The following is an 18559-nucleotide window of genomic DNA, read 5'->3' on the forward strand; positions in this document are numbered from 1 at the left end:
CCTCTGAGCCACCACGTGCGCACTGTCCCATTGTGTTTCTCCCGTTTTCTTCTATCCTCTGCCTGTACCTGGTCCACAAATGCACGCTTTGTCTGCTTCGTCAAAATACATAGCGTATGCAATTAATTCTATCTTAAAACAAAAAGGAACAGCCATTTCATATAAAAATCTCATTTTCCTGCCGATCAATGGACCGCAATATGCATACCTAAATGAGATACTGTCTTTCTACATTTATTAATTACATTAGGATTGAGTTGGTTGATTTTTAATCTAAATCAGTTGGTAAATTTATGTTATTCCAAAAATTCTGTGATTCATGCATGTAAGAATATTTTATAAAAAATTATGACGCTTTTCAGACGAAATCGACTAAAATGAATAATTAAAGAAGGCGGCATAATTTTATTCTGTGACTACAATGCTGGAAATGTTTGGTATGGGTGTAAGATGGGGAGAGGTGGCATATACGAGTAGTTGCCGCCTTGACCTTGTTGCCGTCCATCCGTCCCAAAATTTCCATCCTGCATAATAGCCCTTCCGTAAGTTTTCAAGATAATGGAGGTATCCGGCCCAAACTTACATAAATGTATCATTAAGACGTGCAGACTCTCAGCCCTGATGTGTGTATTGTCCACTACTGATATAAAACTTGTCCGAATAACTTCTACAGTTTTAAAGGATCTGACACAAACTTACTTAAAAGTATCACTAAGAACTGAATTTGAATGTTGAAGGGAATTCATGTTCCATACCTGGTTTAGGAGTTATACATGTTTGAAATTTTACAACACGCACATACTACTGAAATACTCGTTCGATTAAGCTCTCTTAATCTTTATATGTGATCTAATATGAAGTGGACCTGTGTATATATCCGTATATCATTAGGACGAAGTGCAAACCTAACTCTCTCATATATACTTACTGATTTATCTCCCTTTTGAATTTTTTTGGAAGACCCCCATCCCCTCCCCTCCCCCTTACTGCTCCTCCTCATAAATTTGTTCATGTAACAGATTTAAGCTGGAAATTAAATAAAAACATGACATTAAGATAGATATTTAGGTACAATAATTAAAAGATTTTCAATAGTAGTTATTTATTCCGTAATTCATTTATATTCTGTATACAAATATTGGCATACTTTCTGTGTCCAGGATATATTCAGAGACCATAGATGTAAGTCAGTTTACATATATAACCCTTGTTTATATTTGTTGTTTCGTAGTGTGTGATAATGCATGTAATGGGTGCACGGGTTTTGGTCCAACAAGATGTAAGGAATGCCAGCTTGGATTTCAAAATGTCAGTCGAGTCTGCACGGGTAAGTTACGTTGAGGATATTTGTTTGTTCTTTCTAAGATTGCAGTATCTCTGTCACCGAGTGAACACCAGATACAAAGGATTCATTACTGAAGAAGCGTTACAAGAGATACGAACCATGTAAAATCAAATGTTCACGACTGACGTAGCCTGTTAGATTTAATGTTCACGAATGACGTAACGTGTAAGATCTGATATTTACGACTGACTAAGTGTTTAAGATCAAATATACATGATGGACGTAGCGTGTAAGATCTGATGTTCATGACTGACGTAGCATGTAATATCAAATGTTCACGACTTACGTAGCCTGTAAGATCTTATGTTCACGACTGACTAAGTGTTTAATATCAAATGTCCATGACTGACGTAGCGTGTAAGATCAAATGTCCACGACTGACGTAGAATTTAAGATCTGATGTTCATGAGTTACGTAGTGTGTAAGATCTGGTGTTCATGAGTAGCATAGTGTGTAAGATCTGATGTCCATGAGTGACGTAGCGTGTAAGATCTGATGATCATGAGTGACGTAGAGTGCAAGATCTGATTTTTAAGACTGATGTAGCGTGTAAAATCTGATTTTCAAGACTGACGTAGCGTGCAAGATCTGATGTTCAAGACTGATGTAGTGTATAAGATCTGAAGTTTATGAGTGGCATAGTGTGTAAGATCTGATGTTCACGAGTGACGTAGCGTGTAAGATCTGATGTTCATGAGTGACGTAGCGTGTAAAAACTGATGCTCACGAGTTACGTAGCGTGTGAGATCTTATTTTCACGAGTGTCGTAGCCTATAAGATCTTATGTTCACGATTTACTTAGCGTGTAAGTGTCAAGTGACCGCGAATGTGACGTTCTGTAAAATCCACTCCAAAAATTAGGCGAACAGTCTAATAAATTGCCATATGCTTAATTAACATATCATAGGAACACTATTGAAAGAAATTGGTATTAATAATCTGTTAAATTTTTCAACTAACTGTTAATGAAAATCGACTTTGTCTAAAACCTGAATTATAATGTAGGAAGTTTATAAACGAACGTAACACGTTTGGCAAGTAAGCGTATTAGTCATTACCATATAATGAATGAAAATTTCCTTTGGTAGCCTGTCCTAACGAAACCTTTGGCTTCAACTGCAGTGGGACGTGTCGCTGCTTATTTAGTTGTGACCCTCAAACTGGAAACTGCGGCCAATTTTCTTGTGCTCAAGGATGGTCCGGACCTCCGAAGTGTCAAACACGTTAGTATATATACAATTTTTCTACCCGAAGTTAAAATGTCGCATTTTTCATAGCATTACTGCCTAGCAGTGATTTTTGAATCAAAAATGATACATTGACATCGTAACACATATTTTTACAATAAATATAACTTGTAAAATGTATATAGCACAATATTCAGGAAAGTATCAATCTTTGTGCAGAAGTATATTTTCACTAGTTTTGAAGACATAAAATGATACATGTACATCACATTTTTGTTTACAGCCTGTAGCAATACAACGTTCGGGTCTAACTGTAACTATCAGTGTCACTGTCCCCCGGAAGATAGTTGCTCGCCTATCAACGGCTTGTGCAGTAGTAACCAGTGTGCCGTCGGTTGGTCAAGTGCCGGATGCCAAAACGGTTTGTATAAGACATTTTTACTATTTTGTTTTTTAAAACTTGTTTTATACTATACATAGATATCATGTTATATTTGTGATATTCACATCTATATTTTTTACATGTACATCTTGTATATTTTCTAGAAGTTTGGGTGGTCTCAAACTTCAAAGAGTAAAGGAAGGCCAAAGTGATTGACATTTGTCATTAGAACCTTGTTACCAAATCTCTCCATTCAGTTTATAATTAGTTCTTCAAAGTCTCTTATTTTCCATATTGATTGACATGTATCATTAACACCTTACTGTAAAATCTTTTGATTCAATATGTTTGTTTCTTTGATATGTCATTGAATGCTGCCTTTGTAATTGCTTAAACAATTATATTTCTGTACCTCTATATTTCTGTATCAGTTTGCTAAAATCTTTAGACCTGACAACATCTTAAATTTTATTCTGGATATATTATTTTAATAAACATCAAAAACCATAAACTGACTTTTCGCTATTCCCCAACAACAAAACAACGTATCTATTATATGGTGGAGAATCTAAAATTTGGACTTATATTCTAAAATTTGGACTTAGAATCTATGCTTTTGAATCTAATTTAAGAGGTAGACTTAAAACTTTAAAAGAAAAAATTGGACTTACGAGGGAGCTTCATTTAATAAGTTCCAATCGTGTACAACCACGGACCATCAGAAGATATCAGTGCCAACATTTTCTGGACTTTCACATGAAAATGGTAAAAGTGATTTCTGTCGGATTTTAATGCATACACGACACTTATGAAAATTGGCAGGAACGACAGAATGCAACTCGCTGCGTTTCAATTACACCTGCACGGTCCAGCAAAGATTTGGTTCGACAACCTCGAAACCGATGACTGGGATGATATTCAAGAACAATTTAAAACCAAATACTGTGATGTCAATGCCAGTGCACTTATCTTTGAAACTGAAAGATTTCAGACATTGCAGTTACAAGCCAATCAGTCACTTGGAGAATTATTCGAACTTATTCGCGAATGCGGTAAAAAACTGTCTAAAAGCGATGCAGAAATGATGTTGGTCTTTATAAACGGATTACCAGAGAAACTTGCATTTTTCACTCGTGCAGGATCACCACGAAATCTCGACTCCGCTTTGGAAGCAGCCAAAATGGGAGAAGCCTATGGGTACAGACAATCATTATTATCTACACAACCAACTGTAGCAGCAGCTAATTTTTCAAGTATTGAAAGCAAAATTGAAGAGCTAACGAGAAGATTAGACTCTCTTACGAATATCAACAGAAACAAACCAAGAAATAATTCCAAATTATGCAACACATGAGGTGGTGCAGGACACATTGCGAAATATTGCAACTGTGCTCGGGGTACATCAGATCCAGATTCGCGATGTCAGTTATGTCGCCAGTTTAGCCATGACGCCCGTCAGTGTGCAACCAGATACCCATATGACGGATCCAGCAGAAACCAGGAACAGGGAAACTTCATACGCCTGAGGGAAGAAGACCGCGATCGCTCAGGAGGTCATTTGGTAAAACGCGGCAACGCAGTAAATTGCCAATAAAACGATACAATCATTCGCGAGATTTGAAACATGAACATGGTGAAATGTGTGATTCTTGTGATTTTGATTTCTTGACTAATTCTAATCCACATAATGATAATAACTTCCTTTATTTACAAGTTCAATTTCATCACAGGGAAATATCAGCATTATTGGATACAGGAAGTTCCATAAACTTTATGTCAAGGAAATTGTTTGAATCCTTACCAGTGCACAATAAAAGCAGTTTGACACCGGTGGATAGTAGTAACATTGTGCTAGCAAACAACCAGTCAGTTAATATTGATGGAATATCTTCCATATCATGTTTCGTTCAAGGACACCGAAAGGAATTTGATGTTTATGAGCTCAAAGACACTTCTCACCCATTGATTCTAGGGACACATTTTATAAAATCAAACAAATTGATTTTAGATTTTAGTGATGGATATCATTTTTCTGATTCAAAAATTTATGCTCAGAAACGTATTTATTTACCTCCAAATTCAGAATCTATTGTTTATGGTAAATTACCAAAACGCTTTACTGAGGGTTTAAATAGTCTTTGTTCTAATGTAAAATATGTAAATAGGAAGAAATTATTAGTTGCCCGCTCAGTGGTTACTACACCACAGAATCGTATGGTACCTGTGAAAATCCCTAACCCCACTGATAAAACTTGTTATTCACAGAAATAAGCCATTAGGGTATTTTTAGGTCATTGATGATAAGACAAGTATACAGGGCTGTCCGACAGACAATTCATTTGCTACACCTCATTATTGTAACCATGTTCAGGTGAATTCAGGTCAGGGTATTGGTCAGAACAAGGGTGATAGTTTTAAGTTAGAAACAGAAAAGAAAGCCAGATTTATGACTTATTTTCAATTTGACAAAGGTTCTCTCTCCTACTATGAAAAGTTTAAACTTGAAAATTGTTTGTTTGAAAACAAAGATGTATTTGTTACTGACGAAAATCCAGCGTTAGGACTGACCAATCTTGTTGAGCATCACATTCATTTAAGGCCTGATGCAAAGTCTAAACATCAGAGACCATATAAGTTAACACCAGAAAAACGGGACGTTTTGCGTCATCAACTTGACGAATTATTGAAACAATGAGTTATTACCCCAGTGTCTGAGAAAGAGGATATACCCATAACAAGCCCAGTTGTGTTAGTGGCTAAAGGTAATAAGCCCAGTTCAAGTACAAAACACGGAACAAAGCAAGACTGTTTGTCAATGTACCGCTTTTGTATTGACTTCAGATATTTGAATACGCAGACGCAGGACTTTCGATATGCCATTCCAGATGTGCAGGAGTTAACGGAATCATTCGCAGATATGTCCGCAAGTTACATATCTTCAATTAATCTAAGCTCGGGATTCTTTCAAATGAAACTTGCACCAGAATCAGCCAAGTGTACAGCGTTTAACACTTGTTTTGGAACGTATAAATTTCAGAGGACCCCACAAGGTATGAAAACAAGTCCCCATAGTTTTCAGTTGTTAATGGTCAAGGTGCTTAAAGGCCTTTCATTTAAGACTACACTTTGTTACATGGACGATGTCGTCATAGCATCTCCAACATTCTCGCGTCATATAGATGATCTTAATGATGTGTTTTCAAGGCTACGAGCTGCAGGATTGAAGTTATCACCTAACAAATGTAAATTTGCACAGAATAAATGCATATTTCTGGGTCATGAAATTTCACGTGAAGGAATTCGGCCACCGCCTGATCGGCTGAAAGCTATTAGAAATTATCCTACACCAAAAAGTGCGAAAGAGTTACATCGGTTTCTCGGACTAATGAACTGGTTTAGAAAATTCATTCCTAATTTTAGTGCGAAATCAGCGTGTTTATACACATTACTCAAAAAAGATGTAAAATTTAAATGATTACAGGAACACCAAAGTGCGTTTGAAGTGTTGAAAAATTCACTGCTAAATTCTGAAGCATTAGCTTTCCCAAGATTCGACTTACCATTTTATTTATCAGTTGACACTTCCAGTAAGGACATTGGATATATGCTTTATCAAAAACATCAAACAAATGACAACACATGTGAAACTATACGTGTCGTCAGATTTGGATCCAAGTTAGTGAACAGTTATCAGCAATCATATGGACCTACCAAACTCGAACTTTTAGGAATGGTGACAAGTGTTTTAGATTGTGCATCTTACGTACGGGGTAGACATTTCTTTGTTGAATGTGACCATCAAAGCTTAAAACCACTTTTCAAAAACAAATGAAAGGTGCAATATATGAAAGATGGCTTGCGATTTTACAAGAATTTGACTGTGAAATAATATACAAACAAGCAAGTGAAATGACAGTGCCAGATGCTTTATCCAGGTACTTCCCAAACAAACATTCTGAACAACTGGAATTTAGTCCTGATGAAAATGACCCCTGTTTCCCTTACATACCAGAAAAACATAAATGCGTTAGGTTGCCAGATGGGAAAACATTGACTGACTTGTTATGCAATTCTAAACAGGACATTAACTCTCAGGTTAAAAACTCATTACAGACAATACCAGAAGAAAATGGCAATTACGATGCAGATAGTGAGGATTATGCCACAGATCATTTTAAAAAATCGGGCTATTCAAAACCAAGACAGGAGAAACTTTGTAACACTGACAGTTTAACTGTCCATACTGATTCATCGTCAACAGTCACTGAGATTACAAGTGAATATGAAACTAGTGAATCACCTTCTTCTTCTGAACAAAATAACACGAATATTAGCTTTGAACTATTTCAAAAGTTTGACTTTAGTGTTGAGAAAGTGAAAGAATTACAGAAATGTGACCCTGAACTATCCTCTCTCATTAAATACTTAGGTAACAATGAATTACCAAAAGGACAGAAAAAAGCGCGTAGAATTCTTCTTGAGTCAACGGATTATTTGCTTATTGATGGATTATTAATGCATTCACGTCAGTCAAAATCAAACCGGGCAAAATTACTCGACTGTTATCAGTTAGTTGTTCCTGCTGTTATGATCAAAGAAGTTGTACAATTATACCATGACTCGCCAATGAGTGGACATTCGACTTCAGATAGATTGCGTGAAAAGTATTTTTTCAAACTTATGGGACCTATAGTTACGGATTATGTACGATCGTGTGATTACTGTCAAAAGCGCAAAGTTACCAAACAACCAACAAAGGCACGGGTTACAGCCTACCCCACACCAACTGAGCCGTTTCAAGTTTGGCAAGTAGATCTTTATGGGCCTTTACCAATAACACGCCAAGGATATTCATATGTTTTGACTGCTGTAGACATGTTTAGTAAATACTTAGTGACCATCCCTATTGCAAATAAAGATACACTTTCCGTTTCTTCTGCTCTTGTTCAAATATTCACCAAATATGGAGTATGTGATACATTAATTTCTGATTTAGGAACAGAGTTCATTTCTAAATGTCTGCAGGAAATTTGCAAAAATTTGCATATTGCACAGGAATTCACACCAAGTTTCAGTCACCATTGTCTTGGAGCATGTGAACGCACACACAGAACTATCGCAGAACGTCTCACACCATACCTACAACACAAGGGAAATAGTTGGAATGAAGTGCTCAGTTCGGTTACATTTTCTATTAACCAGTCAGTTCATTCAAGTATGGGATATTCACCGCATGAAATAGTATTCGGACACAGACCAAAATTCCCTCTCAGTGCACCAATACCATCGGATTTTAATACGGTACCATCTGATATGCAGGCATACGTTCGTAAACAAATTGACAAACTGAATATAATTCGGACTGAAGTGAAACACAATATTACATCATATCAACAGAAAATGACAGAAAGAGAAAATCTAACAGAAAATGTCCTTCACCTTTCACCAGGAGATTATGTTTATCATTTAACTGAAACAAAAGGAACAAGACAAAAGCTTCAGAACAAATATTCAGGACCTTTTGTTGTTGTTAATCTTCCCAGTTCACACCTTATCAATCTAAAAAATCTTGAAAATGGCCAGTTATTAAAAAAATACTGTTCACATTAATAGACTGAAAATGGCCTATGTCAGAAAGCCGAACCCATCGTCATATTTCATGCCTAGTGTTGAATGCTGTGAGGCCAGTAAACAGAATGAACAAATAATCAAACAAAATAAACAACTAACAGACCAAAAAGAGGAAGAAATCACACACCCTATCCGAAAATCATCCCATCAGAGGAAAGAGCCAGATAGGCTGGGATTGACTGTGAATTTGAGTGATGTGATGAGTAGTGATGATGTAATGGATAATGGATATCACAAAATCAAAAACGTTCTGGGACAGAAGTATGTAAATAATGAAAGACAGTATCTTGTTCAGTTTAGAGTGGAACCAACTGAAAATGATGTTTGGGTTCCTTTGACAGCCATGAGCAAATTAGCATTAAAACAGGTCAGAGAGAAACCGCCCCCTGTCATTGTTGAGATTGAATAATCAATGTACATAGGTTTCTGATGGCATTTTTGTATAGTGCGAAGGCTTCTCAGTTCAAAAGGGTATTTTACTAGAAAATGTCTGTTTACAAATGGGTTAACAGACTCCTTCTAATCATGTTCCTTTCAATGGACATTGAATAATTACATTTTGATACCAAGCTGGGGTATTCTAAGACTTGTTATGTTCAGTTACACTAGGATCCTGATAGATTTTTCATTTAGTGTGATTATTACAAGAATTTATGGCAGGCTCTGCATAGAATTTTCATTTAGTGTGATTATTACAAGAATTTATGACAGGCTCTGCATAGAATTTTCATTTAGTGTGATAATTACAAGCATTTATGGCAGGCTCTGCATATATTGTAATGTATTATAACCTGGAAATCTAGTTTGTATGTCAAATGTTCATTGATCATGTAATAAGCATTAATTATGCACTATGGTATTATAGAGTACCTCAGGTTTCTGTAAATTGTTTGTGTAGTTTCAGCTACATATTAAATTTACATCATATACAAGTTGATTTGGTGAGATTTTTTGTATGTTCATTGCTAGTACATTTATTTTTCCTTTATTTTGCATATATAATTAAGCTAAAAAAAAATAAATAAAACAATGTAATGTTGATTTGTTACTAATTATTTGTTTTCTTTTCGAGGGCGGATGTTATATATGTGATATTCACATCTATATTTTTTACGTGTACATTTTGTATATTTTCCAGAAGTTTGGGTCTTCTCAAACTTCAAAGAGTTAAGGAAGGCCAAAGTGATTGACATTTGTCATTAGAACCTTGTTACCAAATCTCTCCATTCAGTTTATAATTAGTTCTTCAAAGTCTCTTATTTTCCATATTGATTGACATGTATCATTAACACCTTACTGTAAAATCTTTTGATTCAATATGTTTGTTTCTTTGATATATCATTGAATGCTGCCTTTGTAATTGCTTAAACAATTATATTTCTGTACCTCTGTATTTCTGTATCAGTTTGCTAGAATCTTTAGACCTGACAACATCTTAAATTTTATTCTGGATATATTATTTTAATAAACATCAAAAACCATAAACTGACTTTTCGCTATTCCCCAACAACAAAACAATGTATCTATTACAATCAGAACCTTTTCAGTTTTATTTGTTATCCACCTGGTTATGACAAAAATAAGTATATATTGCCTGTCATGCAAATATATACATGTGCCATTACTGTGATACTTATTTGTATGATCAAGAACACAGTCTCGTATTTTAGAACTTCCTCAGTTGACGAACCCACCGACGGCAGAAAACGTGACCTGTTCAAATGCAACTGTCGTCTGGCAGGGCTGGCAGAGAAATATGGACCGTGGTAATCCGGACAGGCCAATAGCTCAATATGAGTAAGTTGAGATGTGGTTTAATGTTATCTATGCCCTCTCCCCTACCCCTACCCCTACCCATACCCCTCCCACCAAATTTGATATGAAACTATGTTATAACCAGGAACATTCGTTTTTCAAACGAAAGTTCAAATAAAACTGACATGTACACTTACGTTATAAACTTTGGAGTTTATTACTAAATATTTGCTAACTTTATGAAGTCGAGTGACGCCGTCCTTCATCACATTATGCGAAGGTAGATGCAGTTAGACATATCGATTCAAATGGAAAAGACAGGATATAAATAAAAGATAACTCTGAGCGCATATTTTAAATAATCACTCACATACATTTCTTTTCAAATCGAATGTATTCGAGCCGTGTCATGAGAAAACCAACATAGTGGGTTTGCGACCAGCATGGATGGATCCTGAGCAGACTGCGCATCCGCGCAGTCTGCTCAGGATCCATCCATGCTGGTCGCAAACCCACTTTGTTGGTTTTCTCATTGCACGGCTCATTCTGTTTTTTTTGCAGCACATTTCCATACTAAATTCTAACTATGTGCACTCGGTCATGTGACCATCCTCCAAGTGACCAAGATCACTTTCATGTTTTATTTATTGAGCTTAGTACAGATTTTCGAAGACCATTCTCAAAACAGGAAGTGCTTTGTTGCTTCTGACCACTTTAAAACTTACTAGTAAAATGGCATCAGACAAACTTGCTCGGATTCAGTTTACTAGCAAGATTTCCTCCTTTAAGATACTGTTAATATTTTTCATGGCCCTTGTTTGTGAGATAAATGAATGGTTGGTGCAGATAAAATATAAAATTTGTTCACTGCAGGCTGTACATGTCATATAACGCTTCAAGAGAGGCTGAACCCGAATGGCGTCACGTGAGGAACGTCCAACATAACGCCAATGTGAATGAGTATCGCGTGTTTCTCGCCGTCCGCGAGCCAGACGTGTTCTATGTGTTCCGTGTTGACGTCAGACAACAAGATGGCGACAAACTCATGAGATATGTCTTAGATGGAAAGGTTTCAAAGGAGATATTTATACCGTGTACAAGTATGTTAAATTGCTTCTGATGTTTATATGTACTTGAGATCGATATTTCTTGAGATGAGAAAAAAAAAATCAACACATTAGTAAAATATACGGCGGATTTAATAGTTGAATGAACGTTGATGGCCCGATAAATTCTGGCCATAGAAAAGAGATGGCTTATGGATATTTGCCATTGATATCTTATTGATAACATTGAAACATGATTCATAAAGTCAGTTCAAATAAATGTGCTGTATATGTTTAGCGGTAAGTCGCGTGATTCGTTTTTCTTTTTCTTTTTGGTTTCTTTGCTACATTTGCCAGATTTGCTAAAGCCGACATTTTATCATTCAAATAAATAAGTAGTTAATCAACGTTCAAAAATGTCAACGAAAAAAGTTTAAAAAGAAATCATTGTCATACAAAATACCTATACAAATCCCTGTTTTGTTTTATTTGTACAGTCAAATCTCTTTTAAGCAATCACCTGAAAGACCAACATAATCCGGCTGCGTAAGACAAGTTGAAATTAGAACAAAAAGCAAATTTGATTTGCGCCATTAGAAAACTAAAATAGTGTGTTTGCCTCCAGCATGGATCCAGACCAGCCTGCGCATCTGCGCAGTCTGGTCAGGATCCGTTGCTGCTCGCTTTCAAAGCCTACTGCAATTAGAGAAGGCTTGTCAGGATCCATGCTGGTCGCAAACGCACTTTGTTGGTTTTTTCATGGCGAGGCTCAAATAATGATTATAATAATAATAATGAAAATAATAATAACTTTATTTAATAACATAGGTGGCTATATCCATTCTAACATATGGTCCTCTAACATAATGGTTTAAAATGTCCTGCCCTTAATGTGTAGCACAGGGCATGAATAAGGCATTATGAACAAACTACTCCTCAGTGACATTAATAATATAAATAATTTGTAGTTGTATGAAACGAAAATAATTTTCTAGGTAACATCAAAAGCTAGAAGTATGCACAAGTGGTTAAAGAATAAATGTAATTTGTTTATTACTTAAGGCAAGTAACTGCTTGATACAGGAATCCGCTAAATCGGGTTTAACTGTATTGTATGTATCAGTCATTTTTATTATCAAGCACTTCCTATGACCGCTCAAAAAATGATAAGCAAGTTATTACATCTCCTTGTCACCTTAACTTGATTGATGCATTTTATTTCAAAGACTCTTATTCTAAGTCGTAAATAAAAAATTAGCAGCTATTGTCTGAAAAATATCTCCACATGGTATTTAATCATTCAATATATTCCACTCATGAGTTTTGACACTTAGATATCTGTATTTGCTGTTAATGTAAATTATTCAAGTTATGGTTTACGGTAGTGTAAATGTAATGATATTTTTACTGCATATCTCATTTGCGGCATTAAAAATTCATGAGCCAAATGCCTTTATTTAAAAAAAGAACGCTGTGTCTATGTTAATGATTGAATTATTGGCAGGTTTTATTTGAACCACATTTAAACTTTTAGCTCCCCCACCAACAGAAGTTAGCGGACGAATGGTGTTAATCATTTCATTTAAACTATATGTATGTTGTTGCTTTTAAGAGAGTTGGAAGGTATGTTATGGTTTTGTCGGAAAATAAACGGGCATAAATATTTTTTACTATCGGTATCAGAGTGTAAGTAATAAAAAAGAAGCAACGACACCTTCTCCAGTGTCTGTTTTGGTTAGAATTGTTATTTTTACTTGATTTTCTGAGTTTAATTGGTCGTCAACTGAATAGTTTCAGGCGCGGTCTGTTACCGCATATCTTGCTTCTATCCCGTCCATGTTAGGCTGAACGTTTCATAAAAAGGTCTGTCATCTTCTATATGAGTTATAGCCTGTTATTTAAGTTACTTAACAATTATTTAATAAATGATAAAACCGGAATGTGGTGATCTTTATGGTAGAAACAACCAAAATCATTAGAAAATGGGTTTAGTAATATGCAGAATATGCTGTTGTCAATGTTCCCGTTTAGTTTTCTTCTCTCAATCGTTCAGTTCATATTGTAATTTAGGTTACCATATGTTTTATAAAAAAATCTCATATCAGTTAATTCAGTAGGTTTAATTGCCAGAAAATATCAGATATGTCTAAATAATAGTAGTTTCAGATACACATTACATTAGTACATTTAAGTATTCATCGTTCAGTCGTTTTAAGAACAAGTACGTTACCATTATATACGTTACTAAAATTCACGATATAATATTTTCATTTCTCAGTCAATAGATTGTTTATGTAATCCTTATAATGATGTTCAAACTTAATTAATGCGAGTATCTTATCAAGTTCGAACTAGTTTGATATAAAAATGCATACAGCACAGCAGTGACATTGTAACCTACGTTACAATACGTTACTGAAAGTTTATTTAAGTAACTGAAAAATACACGCATACAACTGCTTATCTGTTTAACCAAATAAATTCACACAAATCTAAATTGAGAAATAATTAAGTTGCGGGGTTCAGTCACCTAAGTCATCATAATCACTGTCTGTTCCATATATGGTGTAAAATTATATTGGCCATCTCTATTCCTTTTTAGTCATTATCAGAGTCATTAAAGTCACATGCTGCTGGTGTGTCCCAAATAATTTCAGCTAGTTCTTGAAGCACTATATTATCGGAACACCGGTCATATTCAAATAGATTTTCTGATCCAAATTTCTATACACTTTCACCTACATTTGGTATAATTGGGTACATTGATATTGCACACGTGTTATGTGCATTTTAAATGACAACTGGCAGAGTGGAAATAGACTCATGCCCATGCCTTTATATTTGCTCGGTGAATTTCCAGCACGTACTCAATACTTTGCAAGAAACCTGTCATAATATAAATTTGTTGATGTTATTGTATTTTTCAGTCCATAGATTGCACAGACAATATTTTCGATGCCATTAAGAGGTCACCTGATCAGCGATGTAAACTACTTCTGCTAATGTTGCAACATACACCTGTTTTCTTCTCTACTAATTTGAGCGGTGTTACTTTCGCTGTGCAAACAAAAGCACTGGTTGTTGCAACCATTCAGACAATTTATTGCAGGAAAAATTGAGCAGATTCTTTTTCCTTTGCTTATAAATATGATGTGAGCAATTAAATGGTGTCTCTTATTGCCTGTTCCAGTGTAAGAACAAAAAGAAAAAGAAAAAAAAAACAACAGTATATTGTATTTTTGAAGATATCAATCACCAATAACATAAACACGTCTGTAACTGGGGATCTTACTTGGATTTTTGCCTTTCGTGTAGTGCTAGTAGTACCCATATCCATGCAATGAATATTATTCTTGCGTCTGCTTCTTCCTTTGTATAGAAACAGTGGTATATAAGGTCGAGCTTGAACTTTATTCCCATCTTCATTTGTGTGTAATTAACACCTTTCACCATTGACAAAATACAGTTGTCTTCTTCATCATCTTTGTTGCATTGGAATCACATTTTCATTGTTCGAAAATTAGATTGATCAACTGTGTTTTGTTTTCACCATTTGACATGAATGCTTTTCAGTTACATGATCCTTTAGTTTTCACTCCTGACAAGTAAGAATTTTGGAGAAGATCTACGTCTTCCAGGCTGATATGATTTGATCGACTTAGGAATGTAAGTGTCAGTTACAAATCGACACGAGCTGTTTTAGGTAGTTGACCTAGGCTACGTCTTGGAATGTTGCAGGGATGTTTACTTACTAAGCTTTGCAGCAGGACTTTACTGTCAATCAACAAAAAAGATCTACTTTAGATGGATGCAGCCTTTACATAATGAAGTAGTTTTGACTTGCCTGTTTTCATTGGCATTCCAGTTGCAGTGGCTATAACGGCCAGGGGATAGGTCTTAGAGGAAAAGAAAGTATCGATTCTAGATCTATGTTGCGCTGAACAAACAAAAGTACCAGCTGTCCATACACTTTACGTTCTGCTCTTATCTGTAGTATTTTGTTTTGAGTATTTTAACTTCAGCTGTGGCAATTGTTTTGAGTTTTCTTCTCTGAACGGTGTCTAGAAAAGGAACTAATTTTTCATTCAGTCTTCTTTTGGTAATCTATCTGTTGTCTTTTCACCTGTTTCAGTTGCCTTAAGGTCATGAGTGACTTCTGATTTCACAGGAATACCAGACAACACACAGTAATTGTCAACTTTGTTGTTTTTTTCAGCCTGAAATGGGTTCGTAAAGGATTTTGTGCCATCATAACCCAGTTAACTTCTTCACATCTGCGTATTTGAATATGTTAAACTTCTTTGTGTTGGGACATGTCCACTCTGTGTATTTCTGCATTCTGAAGTGTTGCTTCAACATACTTGTTCTGTAATGACGTATCATGCACCACTGGACATATGCAACATAGTTTCTGCTGTAACCAAGTATGCCAACCTCAGACTTTGCATGTCTGTTACTTGTCTGCTCTGTAGTGATATCTACAGCATTTCTCAATGCTGGTACAGAAGACCTAGGTACATTAAAATCATTACTTCGGAGTAGCTCTTCTGCATCTGGATCAATATTGATCAATGTCAACAGGTAATCGAGAAGGTAGCGGGCATCATTATTGCGATCAAATGTGAAGAAGAAAGAGCACATTTTTTTCATAGATGCTGTATGTTAAACAAAAGCATTAATCTGTGTTGCTTTGATGAGCAACAACATCAAGTGAATTATGTCTACATACATTAACCAAAATTGAGCAGTTTATGCCACTTTCACCCTTTCTTATTTCTGATTTGAACTGCCCATGTCTACTGAAATATAAGTCAGGAGAGTTATTATTTCAAACACCTTTGAATGGACTTTCAGTCCGTTTCTGTAATGTTAGTTTCTTTTAAAATGCTTTCTTTGTAGGGTTTTGTCTCTTCAAACTTGCATAGAAGCAAACGCTCAAGAGCTTCGATTACAGTCCTGTGTACATTTAGAGTATGGTTGTAGCGTTTACCTGGTAATACTTTATCACGTGAACCACTAGAACAAATTCCTGATTCTATTACAACTTCTGTAAGACCATTGCCCTTCATTAATTTTCCTACAGGCCCAAATATAGAGCAGATTGTGTGAAACACACCCATTCTAACTATTATGTTACCAAGTACATCTCTAGTCTGCAGAACCAAAGAATATGCCTTCCTAGCAACAGCCGAGTCTCATGTCACTATAATATATTTCTGGCAAACTTTATACTTGCATCTACTGCCGTTTTTAACATATGCTGGACTTAGTATTATCATTGATTGAATAATTCGAAGGTGTCATATATATGAAGCAAGTTTGAGCACTCACTCTCTGCATATCATTTGACACGTTTGTAATCTATTTATTTATTTATTATTTATTTCATTACATTTTCCACTCAATGAAATCAGTTTCATTTCACATGAAAAATGATTTTTTGTTATCTTGATTGTAAATTCAGGTTGAAGAAAACTATATATGATTTAGGTAATAAGTAATTTTCGTTACATAGATTTATATTTTGTAAAATATATTTATATGTTTTTAATACATAGTACACATTTATGGAATTCGCACGTATTACATATCTATTTAATCAAAATATTTTACAATATCCCAATATTTTTCGACTTTTTGAAAAAGAATAATTATTATAAATTTGAAACTCATATTGTTAACATATATACATTATATTATTTCATCTTCATTACTATACATTACCGCTTATTTTTTCGCAATAATTAGAAATATCTTACAACTGATATAATTATGTCAAGCTCTTATCTGTAATAACCGCAATCTCTTTTTTGACATAGACACTTCAACTAAAATATAAATCACACAGTTATATTTTCTATTTTGGTAACGTATATTTCATAACGTAAAGCACATGCCTACAAATGTCAATTTTACATGCAAAATGTAAATCTGTATACTCTGTCTTATATATTGACATATTGTGTTGCTAGGAAACCATTTGTCGCTAATTGTAGTGCCAGTCAGTATTTTCTAGAAATTATAAATGGTAACGTATAAAGTAGGCTGTAACGTAAAAAGAACCCGACTGCCAGATGGCAGAATTTCTGAAATGATAGCTCATATTATATGCTTTAAGAAAATCATAGCGTAGAAATATCCCTAGAGGGGGGATGGGGGGTTATTGTCAGCTCAAGGTCTATTATTAACAATTTTTTAAAGTGACAGGTTCTATTGGCATGATGACAACCGTTGGTATGACAACCACGACGGTGATGATGACATCAACTACAGTAGCAACTACAGTGGACCCAATTCACGCTATCGTTCAGAACGTGTTCTGCCAGAACGCTGCATGCATTTCTTGTGCCAATGATTTACAAATACTTTGTGGATCTGACGGACAGCTGTACCCTAATCAGTAAGTTAGGAAAAATGAAGCCATCTAATTTATTTTAATATCTTAGAGTTATTTCAAATTTTAAGTTTGCCATTTAAGGATAGGTTATTGTCTGTTAGTATGCATTTATCAAATTAAATTGGTCTGGCGCGGTTTTTGCCCTAGACACTTTAGGGAGCAAGGGACAGTAGATCTGAAAATTCCACAAATATACGCTGATACCAAGGCGAAAAAAAATCATAAAAAAATCAAATTTTGATAAATCCAAGGCAAGCATTGAGCGGTGGTAATGCATATACTTAGCACTTCATTATGTGACATTTTCAGCCTGCCGATTCTGTTGCTTCTGTGATTAAAACGAGTAAAACGCCGGTTTCAGGACACTAAATTTTGAGGCAAAAATGAAGAAGGTTCCAGAACTTTCAAATACTAAGACTAAAAGGAACATTCTGGAAAAATCAAGGACAATCTTTTCTAAAAATGTCTGTCATACCTGTTTATCAGTATTGTTACAGAACACAATAGAAATTCTGGATTAAAAATTACACGATGCCTTAAAACTATGTCAGTAAACAATAATTTGCCTCAGGGGAAAATGATATATACATAACATCATCATGTACATGCATAATGCTTTCTTGAACATTATTTATTTCATTTCTTTAGGTGCACGTTGGCGAAACAGAGATGTGTCGACCCGACACTTACCGTGGCGGACATGTCGACATGTCCGAAACCAGGTCGATAAGTCGATGTACCTATGTTACAATGATACAGTCTTAGTTTGTTAAACGTTTCTTTATCTCAAATAAATAAGAAAATCAGTGTGTTTCA

At 35.2% G+C, this 18559-nt stretch overlaps 1 protein-coding gene across 2 annotated transcripts in view; it reads left to right on the top strand.

Moving 5' to 3' along the window:
• Positions 1-18550, top strand: part of LOC123536350 (uncharacterized) — a 41419-nt gene extending 22869 nt beyond the window's left edge. Inside the window, exons 3-9 of one of the 2 annotated variants that reach the window (XM_045319512.2) lie at positions 1232-1327; positions 2434-2568; positions 2816-2953; positions 10216-10342; positions 11174-11400; positions 17548-17746; positions 18392-18550. In XM_045319512.2, coding sequence (XP_045175447.2) covers positions 1232-1327; positions 2434-2568; positions 2816-2953; positions 10216-10342; positions 11174-11400; positions 17548-17746; positions 18392-18473 — 1004 coding nt within the window. In that variant the 3' untranslated portion in view covers positions 18474-18550. The remainder of the gene's footprint in view (positions 1-1231; positions 1328-2433; positions 2569-2815; positions 2954-10215; positions 10343-11173; positions 11401-17547; positions 17747-18391) is intronic. The other variant, XM_053524467.1, reaches the window with a different exon arrangement.
• The last annotated feature ends 9 nt before the right edge of the window (positions 18551-18559 follow it).

This window comes from Mercenaria mercenaria, chromosome 15 (assembly GCF_021730395.1).
Source record: "Mercenaria mercenaria strain notata chromosome 15, MADL_Memer_1, whole genome shotgun sequence".
NCBI classification, from domain to species: Eukaryota; Metazoa; Mollusca; class Bivalvia; order Venerida; family Veneridae; genus Mercenaria; species Mercenaria mercenaria.